Below are 15,922 nucleotides of genomic sequence, written 5' to 3'. Positions count from 1 at the left end.
TCAAGAGGAGGAGGGATCAGAGGGTGCAGCCGCTCCTATGCCCATCTCCCTGTGGCTTCTCTGGCTGCACCGGTCAGGATGGGGGAGACAGAGGCAGGGCAAGGGCCACAGGCCAGTCTCATGGGGGCCCTCCTGTCCTCTGACCGCATTTTTGGCTGGCCCTGAGGCAGCTCAGGGTGTTGGGAAACCACAGTCTTATGTGGTAAGGTCAGGGTGGCCCCTGGCTTCCCTGGGATCTGGCCCAGGGGTGACTGTGGGAGTCCCAGCCAATTTGCACCAGCTAGATTCACCTCCCTGCCACTGCTCAGGAACATCCCTGTTGCCCTCAGACCAACTATCTTCACTCCTCACTCTTCACTCCCTCAAATGCCTTCAGTCCTCAGGCATTTGAGGACTTCGGTTTCATCCTTGGGACGACTCAGACACTGCTGTGGTCCCAAGGAGCTGTGCACATCTCCCCACTTCAGGGCCGTTGTTCAGGCTGTGCCTGGAACACCTTCCCACCCTCCCATCTTTCTCTTGGCTACATCTGATCCATCCTCAAGCCCAGCCCCAGTGCCACCTCCTCCAGGAAGCCTTCCCTGACTCAACTCCTGTGGGATGTCTCCAACCCTCCATAGCCCACCTTTTTGGAGCTCCAAGTCCTTTCTATCTGGATATAAACCACAGGCAGCCTTGGCTTCTCTTTCCCTGAGAGGCTGGGGCTCCTGGAGGGCCAGGCTCAGTGAGAATGAGCAGAATGATACATGGAAAGAGCGTGTGGCAGAGACTTGGCTATGGGGCATCAGTTTGACTAGAACTGAAGGGAGAGAAAGAGCCTGAGGTAAGTCCTCGAATCTGGGGGAAGGGAGCAGCAGTGAAGGCCCTGGGGCTGAGTCCCCGCCTTGCTTACAAACGGATGGGTCAGCGAGTGAGCCTCTCTGAAGTTCAGTTTTCTCCTCTGTGAAATGGGTATGAAAATAGGAGTAAGGCAGCAGTGCTCATGCCTGTGCAAAGGCCCTGGGGCAGGACTGTGCCTGGTGTCCTGGAGGAGCAGTGAGGAGGCTTGTGTGGAGCAGAGTGAGGAGGGGGAGAGACAGGGGGCAGGGGATGGGGCAGGAGTTGGTGCAGTCTTGTGGGAGGTGGGGTACACTTGGGTTTTTACCCCCAGGGAGGTGGGGAGGAGGGCTGTGGGCAGAGGAGGGACGGGATCTGACTCAGTGTTTATGATCATTTTTGTTATTTTTACTGGGTTGCTCCCCATTTGCTGCATTGCAGCAGCCCTGTGGGGAGAGGGAGGGGCTCACCCTGGGTTTCCCACCCCCGCTTCCCTGCCACCTTTGGGAAGCATTGGCTGGGGAGGGGAGACAGTTTGGGAGATGCCCTTGTTTTGCTCCCCAGCTGTTTGGCAAACACAGTGATGGCTCCAAGGAAACAACCCAGGGGTCATCAGGCCCAGTGGCTAGACCCTCCCTCCTCCCAGCTTAGTGCCCAGAGCCACCAACTGGGTCTGTCCCCCCACCCCCACCAGCACACAGCTGGGATCCCTGTCCCAGGGGCAGACAGGGGCGTTCAAAGGGGGCTTGGCCATCATTTCTCTGCTTGCCTACCCACCCACCCCCTTCACAGACAACCTGCAGGTCTGGGTTCAAATCCTGTCTCTGCCAATTCCCAGCTCTACAGCCTCAGGCACAGGATGCCTTTTCCAGGAAGCCACCCTGGGTTGACCCAAGCCCACCAGGCCCAGATCTCACTCTTAGGGTATCCCCCAGTTCAGTTGATGCCCTGTCTGGGTCTGTATTTAGGCCCTTTCTCAAGGGAAGTCCTTTCTGGAGAGTGACACATCCCCTCCCTGCCCCAGACAGACCCTGCTCCTCTCTTTCTCCCTGGACAATGCTAAGCTGATGTCTGTTGAACACCTGCTACATACCAGACACTGGGATCAATAGGTTACATGCGTGACCTCATTTCATGTTCACAACCACCCTCTGAGTTGGCCCATTTAGCCAAACATTTCTTGAGTGCCACCTGTGTTCTGGGTGCCATCCTGTTGCAGGGAACAAAAGACAGGCCCGGTGGATGTGAGGGAGGAAGCCATGGGGGTGTCTGGGGAAGATGCTGCAAGCAGAAGGAATAATAGCAGGTGCAAAGGTCCTGGAGCAGGACCAGGCCTAGCAATCTGGAGGAACAGAGAGGAGGCCTGTGTGGTTGAAGCGTGATGAGAGAGGGGGAAAGAGGGAGGAAGCAAGACCTTGTGGGCCCTGGTGAGGTGTCTGGAGGGGCAGCTGAAGCACACAGACAGTAACTGGCCAAGGCAAGGTAGCCCCGCAAAGCAACTGGAACACGCCCATCACCCAGGTGGACACCAGAGGCCCAGAGGTTAAGCAGGCTGTGCCTTGAGGGTATGGGACGACCCGTGAATCACTCAGCCTGGTGGGGGCAGGTGCTGTGGGCAGAGGCTGCCGGGCGCTGGGAGCGGGGGAAAGGTGCTGGGCGCTGGGCCCACACTGGGCCGGTCGGGCAGGCAGGCAGTCACGTGACCACCCAGAGCCCTCCCCCAGCCCACTGGCTGCCTGCCTCAGCCAGCCAGGCCCGCACCACCCCAGACCCTATAAGGCCTGGGAGCTGAGAGCCCAGCTGCCGGCTACACCACCTGTCACTCCAAGGGACCTCCACACGGTCCAGGTGAGCAATGCCAGGGTGAGGCCGGCCTCTGGGCAGGAGCTGGGGGACTGCTTGGGGTTATGGGTGTCGGGCAGGAAGCCCGGGAGCCCCCATTCACGCCCCTCCCCCATCTCTACCTCCTTCCAGCTGCCTAGAGGGTAACCATGTCTGCTCGAGACGGAGGCCAGGATCCCCCCAAACCCAAGGGCAAGGTGAGGGCAGGCGTGGGAGGGGACGACCCCAGCTGGGCCCTGAGAAGCCCCCGGAACCTTAGGGAGGTGACCTCCATAGTCCTGGGGTCTGAAGGGGCTTCCGGGGTCGGTTGGGAGGGCTCTGAGAGCTACCAGGCCAGTCTTCCATCTGGTCCCCAGCTGGAGGGTGAGGGGTGGAAGGATGCACTCAAACCTCAGTTCTTCCCCTGCTGTGTGACCTTGGGCCAGTCTCGGCCCCTCTCTGAGCCTCAGTTTCCCCATCTGTAAGATGTGGACCCTGAAAGGAAAAGGTCTTTAGAGACCCAGAGGATTATTTCCTCTGTCCCCGGGAGGTAGACTGAACCTGCCCATTGCTCAGGTGAGGAAACTGAGGCTGAGTGGTTGGGACACTTTCCTGAGGTCACCCAGGAGCAAGGGTCCGGGGCGGTCTGGGAACCCAGGGCTGTCTGATGTGCCCCTTGCCCCGCCCCACCACACCTGGCTCTGCTCACACACCCCCCACCCCATGTAGACCCTGGGCAGCTTCTTTGGGTCCCTGCCTGGCTTCAGTGCTGCCCGGAACCTGGTGGCCAACGCCCACAGCTCAGCAAGAGAGGCCCAGCCAGCTGCCGAGACTGCAGGCGCTCCAGCTGAGGAGGCCACCCAGCCCCAGGCTCAGGGTGAGTGGACAGTTCCATGGACGAGGTGGGGGCGCAGGAGGTGGACCCCAGAAGGGACTTCTGCCGACCTTGCGGGTGCTTCTTATGTGCCTGTGTCACCTCAAAAGACCCTGTGAGGCTGGCATGCTCATTTAGTGCCAGGTGGGGACTCAAGGCATCAATACAAATGACCAGAGGGGGCACAAGTCAGCCAGAATAGGGGCACGGACACAGCCATGCTCCCATGTTCTCAACGCCCCCTCCGCCTTCCATCACCCCATTTCTGATGTACCGTGGGCGTTCCACAGGTCTAAGCTCATCTGAGATTTTGATCCCGGTTTCAGAGGGGAACAGCAGCTTCCCTGGGATCACACAGCCTCCAGTTGCTCAGCCAGAGTGCTTGGGGTGGCCCTAGCCCCAGAGCCTGAAGAGGGGCTGGAGCAGGGGAGTGCAGGCTGAGGTGGCAGCTCTGGGCGCAGAGCCCCAAGCAGCTGATTTCTGCTCTGTATATCCAGGCTGGGCAGGCAGCTGCCAGCTGTAGTCAGGCGCGGCAAGGCAGGGCCCCAACTCCTTTCCCTGCGGCCGCCCCCCCTCCTTGATGGGCATTCAGCACCTAGGACCCCATCAGAGAGAACTCTAGGGAACCCCTGTGCCAGGAAGCCAATCCTGGGGGTTGAGGGAGCCCCCGGTGAAGCCAGTGACTGAGCTAGGCCCATGGCCATGGATGTCACCTTCTGTTGTCCCCGGCAGGGCAGCTGGGACATTCCTGACCTTTCGGGCTGTGCCCGCTGATTGTGCAATGGGCTCTAGGGTGGCTGATGCTAGCCTGCGTCCCTCCCTGGGTTGCCTCACTGGCTCTTGTCCCCCCAGCGCCCACTGACCCGGAGCAGACGGCCAGGGGGTTAGAGAAGACGCTGCTGCCTTCAGACAAGGTGAGAGGGGCTAGCAGAGCCTGGTCTGATGGCCTTGCCTCCCTCTGGGGTACCTCTTCCCTGGATGTTTCAGTTCCTGCCATCTGGAGGGTTGTCATAGGCCAAGAAAAAAGCAGACACCCCTGTGTGTACCGCTGTGGAGTGACAGGCCAGTCTTCCCCTTGGAGCCTCTATTTCTGCATCTGTGAGATGGGTGCAGTACTCCCTGGCACCATCCGGTCTACAGACCCCCCACTCCCCACCAACTCTCACCCTGGTTCTGTACCTAGCACAATATGACCAAAACAGTGGTAATGCACTCACCACATGTCAGGCTCTGGGCTAAGTGCTTTACACATGCTGTTTGATAGTTAATCCTCCCCACCGCAACAGGAAGGGAGCAATGGTACCCCACATAAAAGCTGAAGCACAAAGAAGCCAAACCATTTGCCAAAAGTCACACAGGAAGATGAGGTAGCTTGGGATGTGAACCTTGGGCAGTCAGAAGCTGAACAATGGCCAACGCTGCATCCACCCTTGTTCCTGGATGAATGGGAACCGCCCATGTAACCCTGTCCCCAAGGTCAGGGCAAGCAGAGTGGCTGATGTAAGACCACTGAGGGCCACAGCAGGGTGGCAGAGCTCCAATCCAACCCTTCTGCTCAGCACTCACCCCACTCTAGAGTCTTCTTTGACTCCCGTCTGCCCTCAGCTTGGCCATATCTGAGCTCCTCGGAGGGCAAAGTACTGCTTGGTTTGCCCTCTGGCCCAAATTAAAACAGACTCTGGCAGTTTAGGGCCCCTCTACCCATTTTTCCACTCCTCCCTCTCCATCCCTCTTCACTTGCATTAATGGAGCATCTGCTACCTGCAAAGTTGGTCAGGGACCTTGACTCCTTTTTTTAACCAGTCTTTGAAGGAGGTGCTGTCTTAATCACCATTTCCCAGATGAGGCTCAGAGAGGGGGTGTGGCTTGCCTGAGGTCACACAGCAAGTACGGGAGAGAGCTGGGATTTGAACCCAGGTCTCTGCAGGCAAGGTACCCACTTGAGGTGATGTTGGGCAGAAGGGCAGGTGGTGAGATTTATTTCAGGGCTTCTCAACTTCACTATTATGGCCAATTCAGAGTCAGATCATCCTCTGTGGGGAGCTGTCCTGGGCATTGTGGGATGTTTAGCAGCATTCTTGACACCCACCCACTCGATGCCAGGAGCATACTCTCTCTGAAGTCATGACTACCACAGATGTCCCAAGACACTGCCCAGTGTTAGGATCACTGGGGCAGGATCACTTGGGTTTAGGAACACCTGAATTGGAAACAGCACACTCCTGGTTGAAGCTGAGTGGTAAGCCATCTTGAGGCCATCACAGCCCTTCAGCAGTTTGGAAGAACTAGAAGAAACTGCCCTGTGCTACCAGGTTTCCCTGATGGCTCAGTAGCAAAGAATCTGCCTGCCAATGCAGGAGACTCGGATTCAATCCCTGATTTGGGAAGATCCCACATGCTTTGGAGCAACTGAGCCTGTACTCCATAATTACTGAGCCTGTGCTTTAAAGGCCGTGCTTCACAACAAGAGAAGCCACTGCAATGAGAAGCCCACACCACAACTAGAATGTAGCCTCCACTTGCCACAACTAGAGAAAAACCCACTCAGCGACAAAGACCCAGCATAGTCAAAAATAAATAAATTTTTAAAAAATGACATACCAAGCTATCAACTTGGTTCCTATGGCTCAGACCTAATATTTGGCCCTGTACTTTTCTGGTTATTACTTTAAAAAATAATATTTATTTGGCTGCACCAGGTCTTAGTTGCTGCACGAGGGGTCTTTGATCTTTGTTGTAGCATGGGGGATCTAGTTCCCTGATCAGGGATCAAACCTGGGCCATCTGCATCGGGAGTGTGGAGTCTTAGCCACTGGACCACAAGGGAAATCCCCAGTTATCACTTTTCTAAATGTGGATCCCCTTCTTTTACTTGAATATATTCATGTTAACGAGCATTTGGTCACCTCAAATTTCTCCCTGTGATGGGGACACCAGGCTCAAAATTTGATATAAACTGAGATTAGGCAAGATGAACAGAACATGTAATTCTAAGACTTGCTGAGCCCAGGCTAAGGGATATTGGGCAAAGAGGGTGCTGGGGCATAGCTGTCAACAGTCAGGGTCTACCACATCTGGGCACCATGTGGCTCTGTGATGAGGCTTGATGGACTGTGTCCTGGGAGCCAAGGTAGGCGGTATGTCGGGGTGAGAGGTGAGCTGGCTGGGTCTCCAGGGAGCAGGCCCCACTCCCCAGGGTATATCAAGGATTGGGGGGAGGAGGAGATCTGGGGTGGGGAGGAGAGGTGTCTTTCAACTCTCTGCTTCATCACAAGTCTCTTGCCTCATCAGATGATCTCCGGGGCAAAGGACCTGGTGTCCTCCCAGATGGCCAGGACCAAGGATGCTCTCTCCACAGGGATGGCTAGCATCGTGGACACGGCTAAAGGTGTGGTCCAGGGAGGCCTGGGGATGACCCAATCCACGCTGACAGTCACCAAGGATGCTGTGGCCAGTGGGGCAACTGGGGCAGTGGGTGTGGCCAAAGGGGCCCTACAGACCGGTATAGACACCACCAAGACAGTAGTAACAGGCACCAAAGATGTTGTGTCCACTGGGCTCACTGGAGCCATGGGAGTGGCCAAGGGGGCCGTCCAGACTGGCATGGACACCACCAAGACTGTCCTGACTGGCGCCAAAGACACCGTGTCCACTGGGCTCACGGGGGCAGTGAACATGGCCAAGGGCACAGTCCAGACAGGCATGGACACCACCAAAACCGTCCTGACAGGCACCAAAGACACCATGTCCACTGGGCTCACTGGAGCCATGGGTATGGCCAAGGGGGCTGTCCAGACTGGCATGGACACCACCAAGACCGTCTTGACAGGCACCAAAGATGTTGTGTCCACTGGACTCACTGGAGCAATGGGTATGGCCAAGGGGGCTGTCCAGACTGGCATGGACACCACCAAGACCGTCTTGACTGGCGCCAAAGACACCATGTCCACTGGGCTCACTGGAGCCATGGGTATGGCCAAGGGTACAGTCCAGACTGGCATGGACACCACCAAGACCGTCTTGACTGGCACCAAAGACGTTGTGTCCACTGGGCTCACTGGAGCAATGGGTATGGCCAAGGGGGCCGTCCAGACTGGCATGGACACCACCAAGACCGTCTTGACTGGTGCCAAAGACACTGTGTCCACTGGGCTCACTGGAGCAATGGGTATGGCCAAGGGTACAGTCCAGACTGGTATGGACACAACCAAGACTGTCTTGACTGGCACCAAAGATGTTGTGTCCACTGGACTCACTGGAGCAATGGGTATGGCCAAGGGGGCCGTCCAGACTGGCATGGACACCACCAAGACTGTCCTGACTGGCGCCAAAGACACCATGTCCACTGGGCTCAGTGGAGCCATGGGTGTGGCCAAGGGCACAGTCCAGACAGGCATGGACACCACCAAGACCGTCCTGACAGGCACCAAAGATGTTGTGTCCACTGGACTCACTGGAGCAGTGAACATGGCCAAGGGCACAGTTCAGACTGGCATGGACACCACCAAGACCGTCTTGACTGGCGCCAAAGACACCATGTCCACTGGGCTCACTGGAGCAATGGGAGTGGCCAAGGGGGCTGTCCAGACTGGCATGGACACACCAAGACCGTCTTGACTGGCACCAAAGATGTTGTGTCCACTGGGCTCACTGGAGCAGTGAACATGGCCAAGGGCACAGTTCAGACTGGCATGGACACCACCAAGACCGTCTTGACTGGCGCCAAAGACACCATGTCCACTGGGCTCACTGGAGCAATGGGAGTGGCCAAGGGGGCTGTCCAGACTGGCATGGACACCACCAAGACCGTCTTGACTGGCACCAAAGATATTGTCTCCTCTGGGCTCACTGGAGCAGTGAACATGGCCAAGGGCACAGTCCAGACAGGCATGGACACCACCAAGACTGTCCTGACAGGCACCAAAGATGTTGTGTCCACTGGGCTCACTGGAGCAGTGAACATGGCCAAGGGCACAGTTCAGACTGGCATGGACACCACCAAGACCGTCTTGACTGGCGCCAAAGACACCATGTCCACTGGGCTCAGTGGAGCAATGGGAGTGGCCAAGGGGGCCGTCCAGACTGGCATGGACACCACCAAGACCGTCTTGACTGGCACCAAAGATGTTGTCTCCACTGGGCTCACTGGAGCCATGGGAGTGGCCAAGGGAGCTGTCCAGACTGGCATGGACACCACCAAAACCGTCTTGACTGGCACCAAAGACACCATGTCCACTGGGCTCACTGGAGCCATGGGTGTGGCCAGGGGGGCCGTCCAGACTGGCATGGACACCACCAAGACCGTCCTGACTGGCACCAAAGATGTTGTCTCCTCGGGGCTCACTGGGGCAGTGAACATGGCCAAGGGCACAGTTCAGACTGGCATGGACACCACCAAGACTGTCCTGACTGGCACCAAAGATGTTGTCTCCTCTGGGCTCACTGGAGCCATGGGTATGGCCAAGGGCACAGTCCAGACAGGCATGGACACCACCAAGACCGTCCTGACAGGCACCAAAGATGTTGTGTCCACTGGACTCACTGGAGCAGTGAACATGGCCAAGGGCACAGTTCAGACTGGCATGGACACCACCAAGACCGTCTTGACTGGCGCCAAAGACACCATGTCCACTGGGCTCACTGGAGCAATGGGAGTGGCCAAGGGTACAGTCCAGACTGGCATGGATACCACCAAGACCGTCTTGACAGGCACCAAAGATGTTGTGTCCACTGGACTCACTGGAGCCATGGGAGTGGCCAAGGGGGCTGTCCAGACTGGCATGGACACCACCAAAACTGTCTTAACTGGTGCCAAAGACACCATGTCCACTGGGCTCACTGGAGCCATGGGTGTGGCCAAGGGGGCTGTCCAGACTGGCATGGACACCACCAATACTGTCCTGACTGGCACCAAAGATGTTTTGTCCACTGGGCTCACTGGGGCAGTGAACATGGCCAAGGGCACAGTTCAGACTGGCATGGACACCACCAAGACTGTCTTGACTGATGCCAAAGACACCATGTCCACTGGGCTCAGTGGAGCAATGGGAGTGGCCAAGGGGGCCGTCCAGACTGGCATGGACACCACCAAGACTGTCTTGACTGGCACCAAAGATGTTGTCTCCACTGGGCTCACTGGAGCAATGGGTGTGGCCAAGGGGGGTGTCCAGACTGGCATGGATACCACCAAGACTGTCTTGACTGGTGCCAAAGACACTGTGTCCACTGGGCTCACTGGAGCCATGGGAGTGGCCAAGGGGGCCGTCCAGACTGGCATGGACACCACCAAGACCGTCCTGACTGGCACCAAAGATATCGTGTCTACTTCAATCACTGGGGCAATGGGTGTGGCCAAGGGGGCTATTCAGGTTGGCATCGACACCACCAAGTCCGTCTTGACTGGCACCAAAGATGTTCTGTCTACTTCAATCACTGGAGCAATGGATGTGGCCAAGGAGGCAGTCCAGATTGGCGTGGACACCACCACGTCCATCTTGACTGGCACCAAAGATGTTCTGTCTACTTCAATCACTGGAGCAATGGATGTGGCCAAGGAGGCAGTCCAGATTGGTGTGGACACCACCACATCCATCTTGACTGGCACCAAAGATGTTCTGTCTACTTCAATCACTGGAGCAACAGATGTGGGCAAGGAGGCCATCCAGACTGGTATGGACACTACCATGACCATCTTGACTGGCACCAAAAGTGCCATGTCCTCTGGGCTCAGCAGTGTAGGGCACCTAGCCCAAGAAGGTATGCACACTGGGGTGGGCATCATCCCAAACAGGTTACCTGACTCCAAGGCTGCCACCTCAGTTGGACTTGCCAGTTCCAGGGCCCCAGATGAAGGAGAACAAACCATCCCAAGACCCCCTCAGGCTCAGCTCAGCGACCATGGACCTCTGTCAGCTGAGGCCATGTTCAGCCAAGAGGCCACCCTGGGCAAGGTGGATGCTGCTCCCGGGGCCACCACTCATGGCCAAGAGGGAGCCCAGGGCTTTGCAGCACTCCGGAATGAGCTGGAGGAGCTGGGAGAGCTCTTCCAGCCCATGAGCGCCGAGGAACAAGGTAAGCACAGCCTGGTCCCAGATCCCAGGGCCATGGTTGTCTGTACACCCCCAGACCCCTGATGCCCAAGTGGCCTCTCATGAGGACTGAGCAACCCCGTCTCCCCTTCAGCTCAGCTGTTTGCTACCCAGCCCAGGCAGAGGGAGGTCACGGCTGACCAGGGCAGCTACTTTGTGCGTCTGGGTGACGTGGCCCCCGGCTTCCGCCAGCGGGCTTTCGAGCATGCCCTCAGCCACCTGCAGCATGGTGAGTTCCAGGCACGGGACGCGCTGGCCCAGCTTGAGGATGTCTTCAGGGAGGTAAGAGCCTTGCACCTTCCCAGGCGTGTTCCTCAGCTTCGTGTTGGGGGCTGGACGGACACGCACTGAGCACCCAGTATGTGCCCGTCGGCCACTAGGTCACAGGCCTACCTACTCTCAAGGAGCTTGCCTCCCGGGCAGGGAGATGGACACGTGACCCAACACTTGTAGCCAGTGAGGCTGCAGAGAAGGAAACACGACAGTCGGGCAGAAATGGGCAGCAGGGCTGGGGCGTGTCCATTTGGGTCACATCCTGTGGAAAGTGGGGATGACAAGGACAGACAGTGGCCTGAGAACAAGCTAGGTGTGTTCTGAGGAGCAGAAGGGTGACCGGGGTAGGGAGGGTAAAATAAAGGGGTGAACAGGGCAGGAGGAGCCCATGCAATCTGGGTGGAGTTCAGTGATGCAAGAAAGGGGGCCCAATCAAGGGTGACTTTTTTTTTAATTTTGGCATTATTGCCGCAAGCAGCCTTTCTCTAGTTGTGGCGTTCAGGCTTCCCACTGCGGTGACTTCTCCTGTTGCAGAGCACAGGCTCAGTTGCAGCACGTGGGCTAATAGTTGTGGCCTGCGGGTTCTAGAACCTGGTCTCATTAGTTGTAGTGCACAGGCTTACTTGCTCCGAGGTGTGTGGCATCTTCCAGGGTCAGGGATTGAACCTGTGTCTCCTGCATTGGCAGGCAGATTCTTAACCACTGGACCACCAGGTAAGTCCCTCGAAGGTGACTTGAATGCCCTGTGGAGACAGGCACCAGCCAGCAGGGTTGTGCTCTCTCACCGGCTCCACTCACTCCCCAGGCCCAGGCTTTCTCCCCTGCATCACTGCCAACACTCATGCCAGCTCCTCGTGGGTGGTGGGGCTGACCTGTTGCAGTAGTAAGTTAAGTGGCATCCAGTCCATGGTTGATGCAGACGGTGATGGAGACCCAGCTCTGAGGACCTCCAGGTTCTCAAGCTCACGGGTCTTAAATATTGAGCAGCCCCACCTACTCAGGTGGTGAGCAATCTAGCCAAGCTGTTAAGAGTCAGGATCCCTAAGATGCGCTCGGGTGCCTGTGTTTTCAATCAGCAACCAGGGGTCTGTGGTGAACCACATCTAAGGACCACTGCTCCAGCCCAGAGAGTCTCAACGGGGCAGTCCTGTCCCCAGGGAACACTGGGCCAAGCCTGGGGATGTTAGTGGTGGTCACTCGGCGGGACTCTTGGCATTGAGTGGGTGGGAGCGAGGGAGGCTGCTCCACACCCCACAGGGCCCAGAACTGTAAACTGAAGATGGCCTGATCCAATAGAGGCTTTATTGAGGTGGATCGCTCCGGCTCCTGTGGGGAGGAGAGGCCATAGGAGTCCAGGAATGGAGACGGGAGACAAGTGAGGTTTGAAGAGCTGGGTTCTAGATGTATTTCCAGAGCAGAGCAGTCAGGTTAGACACAGGAAGTGAGAGCCAAGACCCTCTAAGGCCTTGGAGACTTTCAGCAGGAGACACTTGGAATTGCCTTGGGTAGGTGGGTGGTGGACATTATGGCCTGGTCTTTGACAGGGTAACCTGCAGATGAGCAGGAGCCCCCTGATGGAGCCGACTGCTGGGGCAAGGGCTAGGAGGGGGAGGGCAAGTTGAAGTGCATATTTGGTCCACTTGCCGAGGTCTCAGGATGACAAGATTAGTCAGTGGGGGTGGGGGGTTCCTATGTACCAGGGACCCAAAATACAAGGAGGAAACAGTCATGACAGAGCTCCAATCCAAGAGGGGAAATCAACACAGAAATTCATGATAACTGGACAGTGATAGCCTCTGAGGAGGGAAACAGAGATCTGATGGGGAGGGCCTGGGGCCCCAGCACGGCCAGAGGAAGCACATTCCAGGCTGAGTGAGTGGCATGTGCAAAGGCCCTGGGGCAGTAGCACGCCGGACATGCTCAGGGACAAGAAGGGGCCAGTGTGGCCGGAACAGAGCACCACAGGAGGTTAGCAGGAGCGGAGGTCACAGGCACCTGGAGCCAGCCAGGCAGCCAAGGTGAGGAGCTTGGTTCCAGGGCCTCTGGGAGATGTTGAGGGTGGGGGTGGGGAGGCGCTGAGCCAGAGTGCCGCTGCCATCCTGTTCTCTGAGCGCCTGATGACCTCACAAGGAACCAGGATTATTGCCTCTTCACGTGCCACCCTCTGGCTCCAAAGCGCTCCCCCATGCCATGGGAAAAGTGGACATGAGATGCTGGGTCAGGGAAGGCCACCCTGAGTGTGTCAGAAGGGGTCCCCGCTGAGAAGCCATCACATTTGTGCTGGGCTCTTTTTTTCCTAGATCGAGGAGGCCCAGCAGGCTCTGGTCGGGGATGCAAGCAGCCAAACAGAGGAAGCCACTGCTAGGGAGGTGCGTGCATACCAGTGAGGGGCTGGCAGGCCCACCCCTTGCTTCCAGCCCCTCACCTCACTCCTTCTGTGCACAGGTGCCGGCCACTGGGGCTCTGTCTAGGGCCTGTGACCTCGTCCAGCAGCTCCACGTGGCCTACAGCCGCCTGGCCTCCGGCCTCCAGGGCCTCCCCACGGAGCTTCAGTGGCAGCTCCAGCAGGCGCGGCACAGCATCTGTGAGCTCTATGGTGTGGTCTCCTCAGCCGCCACGGTGGCGGAGCTGCCAGTCAAGCGGCTGGCCGAGAGCCGCCAGGGTGTGGGGCAGTCGTGGCGGGGCCTGGAGCAGGTGCTGCGGAGCGTGCAGCAAGGCCCTCCGCTTGGCTGGCTGGTGGGGCCCTTCGCCCTGCCCGCCAATGGGCAGCCGCTGTAGGAACCCCTCCCCTGCCCAGAACCAGCTCCTAGCCCCCGAAGCTCTGGGTCCTGGAGCTCCACCACACCATGCACCTGGCGCCAGGCCTGTCTGTACCAGGCGGTACCTGCCTCCCTGAGCACAAGCTCGGCTGGTCCTTCTGGCCGAGGAGTCCCAGGCAGCTAAGACCCCCGGTGGTGGGCCTTAGCCTGAAGATCTCGAGCAAGTGTTCAAGAAAGGGTATGGGGCCTGCCTAGAAAACTCTCCACTCCATACCCCGACCAGGGCCCTTTTATCTTTTATAAACTCCGGGGGCCTTCCACCCCAGGTGGGGTCCTCTAGCCACCAGTTAGCAGGCAGCCCTGCTCCTCCGTCCTGGGCTCCAGGCAGCTCTGTCCTTGTTCTGAAAGCACACGTCCAGCAGCTAACAGCGCACACCCCCGAACATACCAGAATGCTGTCGTCCCAGGGCAGGCGGGCTCCCGCCACCTCTGCTGACCCTGCTGCCTCTGCTGACCTTCGGGGGAGGCCAAGGGGCTTTGTGAAGGCAAAGCTGAAGCAACTGCTACAACTGAGGGCCAGATGGTGCAGGTGATGGTGGGGGGGGTGAGTACATGTCCCCTCCTGATGCAGCCCACCCACCAGCAGCACCCCTGGTCACGGCTGATCACAGGGGTCCAGAGCTGATGTTCTAAGGCTCTGGGCCCAGAAGCTGCCAGTGAAGGAATAAAGGGAGAGACCCCAGGGAACACATGACAGAAGGTACTCGAGCAACTTCCCTTGAGGTCCTGCAGTTAGGGCTCTGGACTTTCACTGCTGATGGTATGGGTTCGACCCCTGGACAGGGAACTAAGCCCCCACAAGCTACATGGTGTGGCCAACCCCCACCCACAAAACAAAACATGCTTGACATGTGTTCAGGTCCTGGTCAAATGCTCCAGGCCAGAGACTAGGGGCTGGGTTGGCAGCCACTGGACAGGCTTCCTTTCCAGCCATACTTTCCTTTAGTCCTCGAGGCACCCTGGGAGGTGGGCTGCACACGGGAAGGTGGGGCCACGGAGGTCCAGTCCCCCTGATCCTGCTCCCGGGACCCGGGCGATGCTGGGGGAGCTGCTGACCACCAGTAGCCGAAGCTTCGTCAAGCGCCCCCACCGCAGAGTCCATCACACCTGCACCCCTGCCCCCGCTGGCCACCTCCCTGACAGAGGGCTAGAGATGGCCCCTCTTCTCAGAAATGATCGAGTGCTCCGAGCCCCGGACGAATGTGCCAGCTGTCCCCAGAGGGTCACCATGTCTGCCAGGGGAGCTGGCCAAGGCAGGCCACAGGGACCAGTGTGGGACCTTCCCAAGCCTTCCCTGCTTTGTTGCTCATCCCAGATGGCCATCAGAGGGGGTGACGCTGGAAACGGTGGTTCACAGAATCCGAGCTCAACGACAATCTCAAGTCCAACCAAACCCCAGTGGGGGGGTGCCAGGCCCAGAAAGCAGAACCACGCCCTAGCCTCTAATCCACCAGGACAGAGAGGCTGGGCCACCAGGACACACAACAGAGACGAGTGTTTAAACAACTGCCATGTGCAGGTGCTTGGATGGGCAACACACACACAGACACACCACACACACACCCCCATCCCCCACTACCCCTTTCCCTGGTCTAGAGAAGCTCAGAATGAAGGTGCCACTCGCCCCATGTCTACAGTGAGGCCTGCTCCCAGGCCCTCACCCTCCAGTTGTCAGGAAAACAGCCTGTAGCACCCCTCCTGGTATTTGGGGAAAGGTCTCGCTCATCCCGTCTCCCTGCCCCTCGTCAGCCCTGCAGGGCCAAGGGCACCGTCAGAACGAAGTTCACATCCGCGACTAACAGTGACCTTGTGCTTTAAAACCCTCTGTCCCTGGACTGGCCCTTGACCACTATTTAGGAAACCAAGCCAATAAAAGTGACTTTTTTTTCATTATAAAAACCCTTTATAGTCATTTCATGTGGGTTGGAAACCACAGAAATTAGGCAAAAAAAAAACCCAGGGGGACAAATACAAACGAACAGCACAGTGTCTCCCCAACAGTTCTCTGCTCTCTGGGCACCAGGAAGAAGCCAGGCCGGCACTGGGCAGTTGCTCAGGACGGCAGGGCCTGGCCACAGGCTGCCCGGCTCAGCTCTCCTCCTCATCCAGGGACTCCGAGTCCATCCGCAGCCGCTCTCGGTCCAGCCACTCCTTCCCGGGCCCATCCAGGTCGGGGCCCTCCCTAACGGTGCTGGGAGAGGATGGTAGGGGCAGGGTGAGCAGGCCACCTG

At 57.9% G+C, this 15,922-nt stretch overlaps 2 protein-coding genes across 6 annotated transcripts in view; one reads left to right on the top strand and one right to left on the bottom strand.

Annotated features, from left to right (window-relative positions):
• The first annotated feature begins 2,544 nt into the window (after positions 1-2,544).
• PLIN4 (perilipin 4) lies at positions 2,545-15,590 on the top strand. 4 transcript variants are annotated; one of them, XM_043466249.1, is made up of 10 exons: positions 2,545-2,664; positions 2,791-2,855; positions 3,367-3,514; positions 4,364-4,425; positions 6,803-8,102; positions 8,399-8,868; positions 9,067-10,582; positions 10,694-10,881; positions 13,173-13,241; positions 13,318-15,590. In XM_043466249.1, exons 2-10 carry the CDS (start codon positions 2,808-2,810, stop codon positions 13,648-13,650), a joined length of 4,134 nt encoding a protein of 1,377 aa, XP_043322184.1. In that variant the 5' UTR covers positions 2,545-2,664; positions 2,791-2,807; the 3' UTR covers positions 13,651-15,590. The 4 variants fall into 4 exon arrangements, with proteins under 4 accessions (XP_043322184.1, XP_043322185.1, XP_043322186.1 ...); XM_043466250.1 differs by having other exon boundaries at positions 2,546-2,664; positions 8,399-8,679; positions 9,373-10,582; XM_043466251.1 differs by having other exon boundaries at positions 2,546-2,664; positions 6,803-8,023; positions 8,119-10,582.
• HDGFL2 (HDGF like 2) overlaps positions 15,568-15,922 on the bottom strand; it is a 16,238-nt gene continuing 15,883 nt past the window's right edge. For both annotated transcript variants that reach the window (XM_043466254.1, XM_043466252.1), the window contains exon 16: positions 15,568-15,882. In XM_043466254.1, the coding sequence (XP_043322189.1) occupies positions 15,780-15,882 (103 nt within the window). In that variant the 3' untranslated portion in view covers positions 15,568-15,779. The remainder of the gene's footprint in view (positions 15,883-15,922) is intronic.

Source organism: Cervus canadensis, chromosome 4 (genome assembly GCF_019320065.1).
Source record: "Cervus canadensis isolate Bull #8, Minnesota chromosome 4, ASM1932006v1, whole genome shotgun sequence".
In the NCBI taxonomy this organism is placed as follows: domain Eukaryota; kingdom Metazoa; phylum Chordata; class Mammalia; order Artiodactyla; family Cervidae; genus Cervus; species Cervus canadensis.
This window is presented reverse-complemented; position numbering and strand designations above follow the sequence as displayed.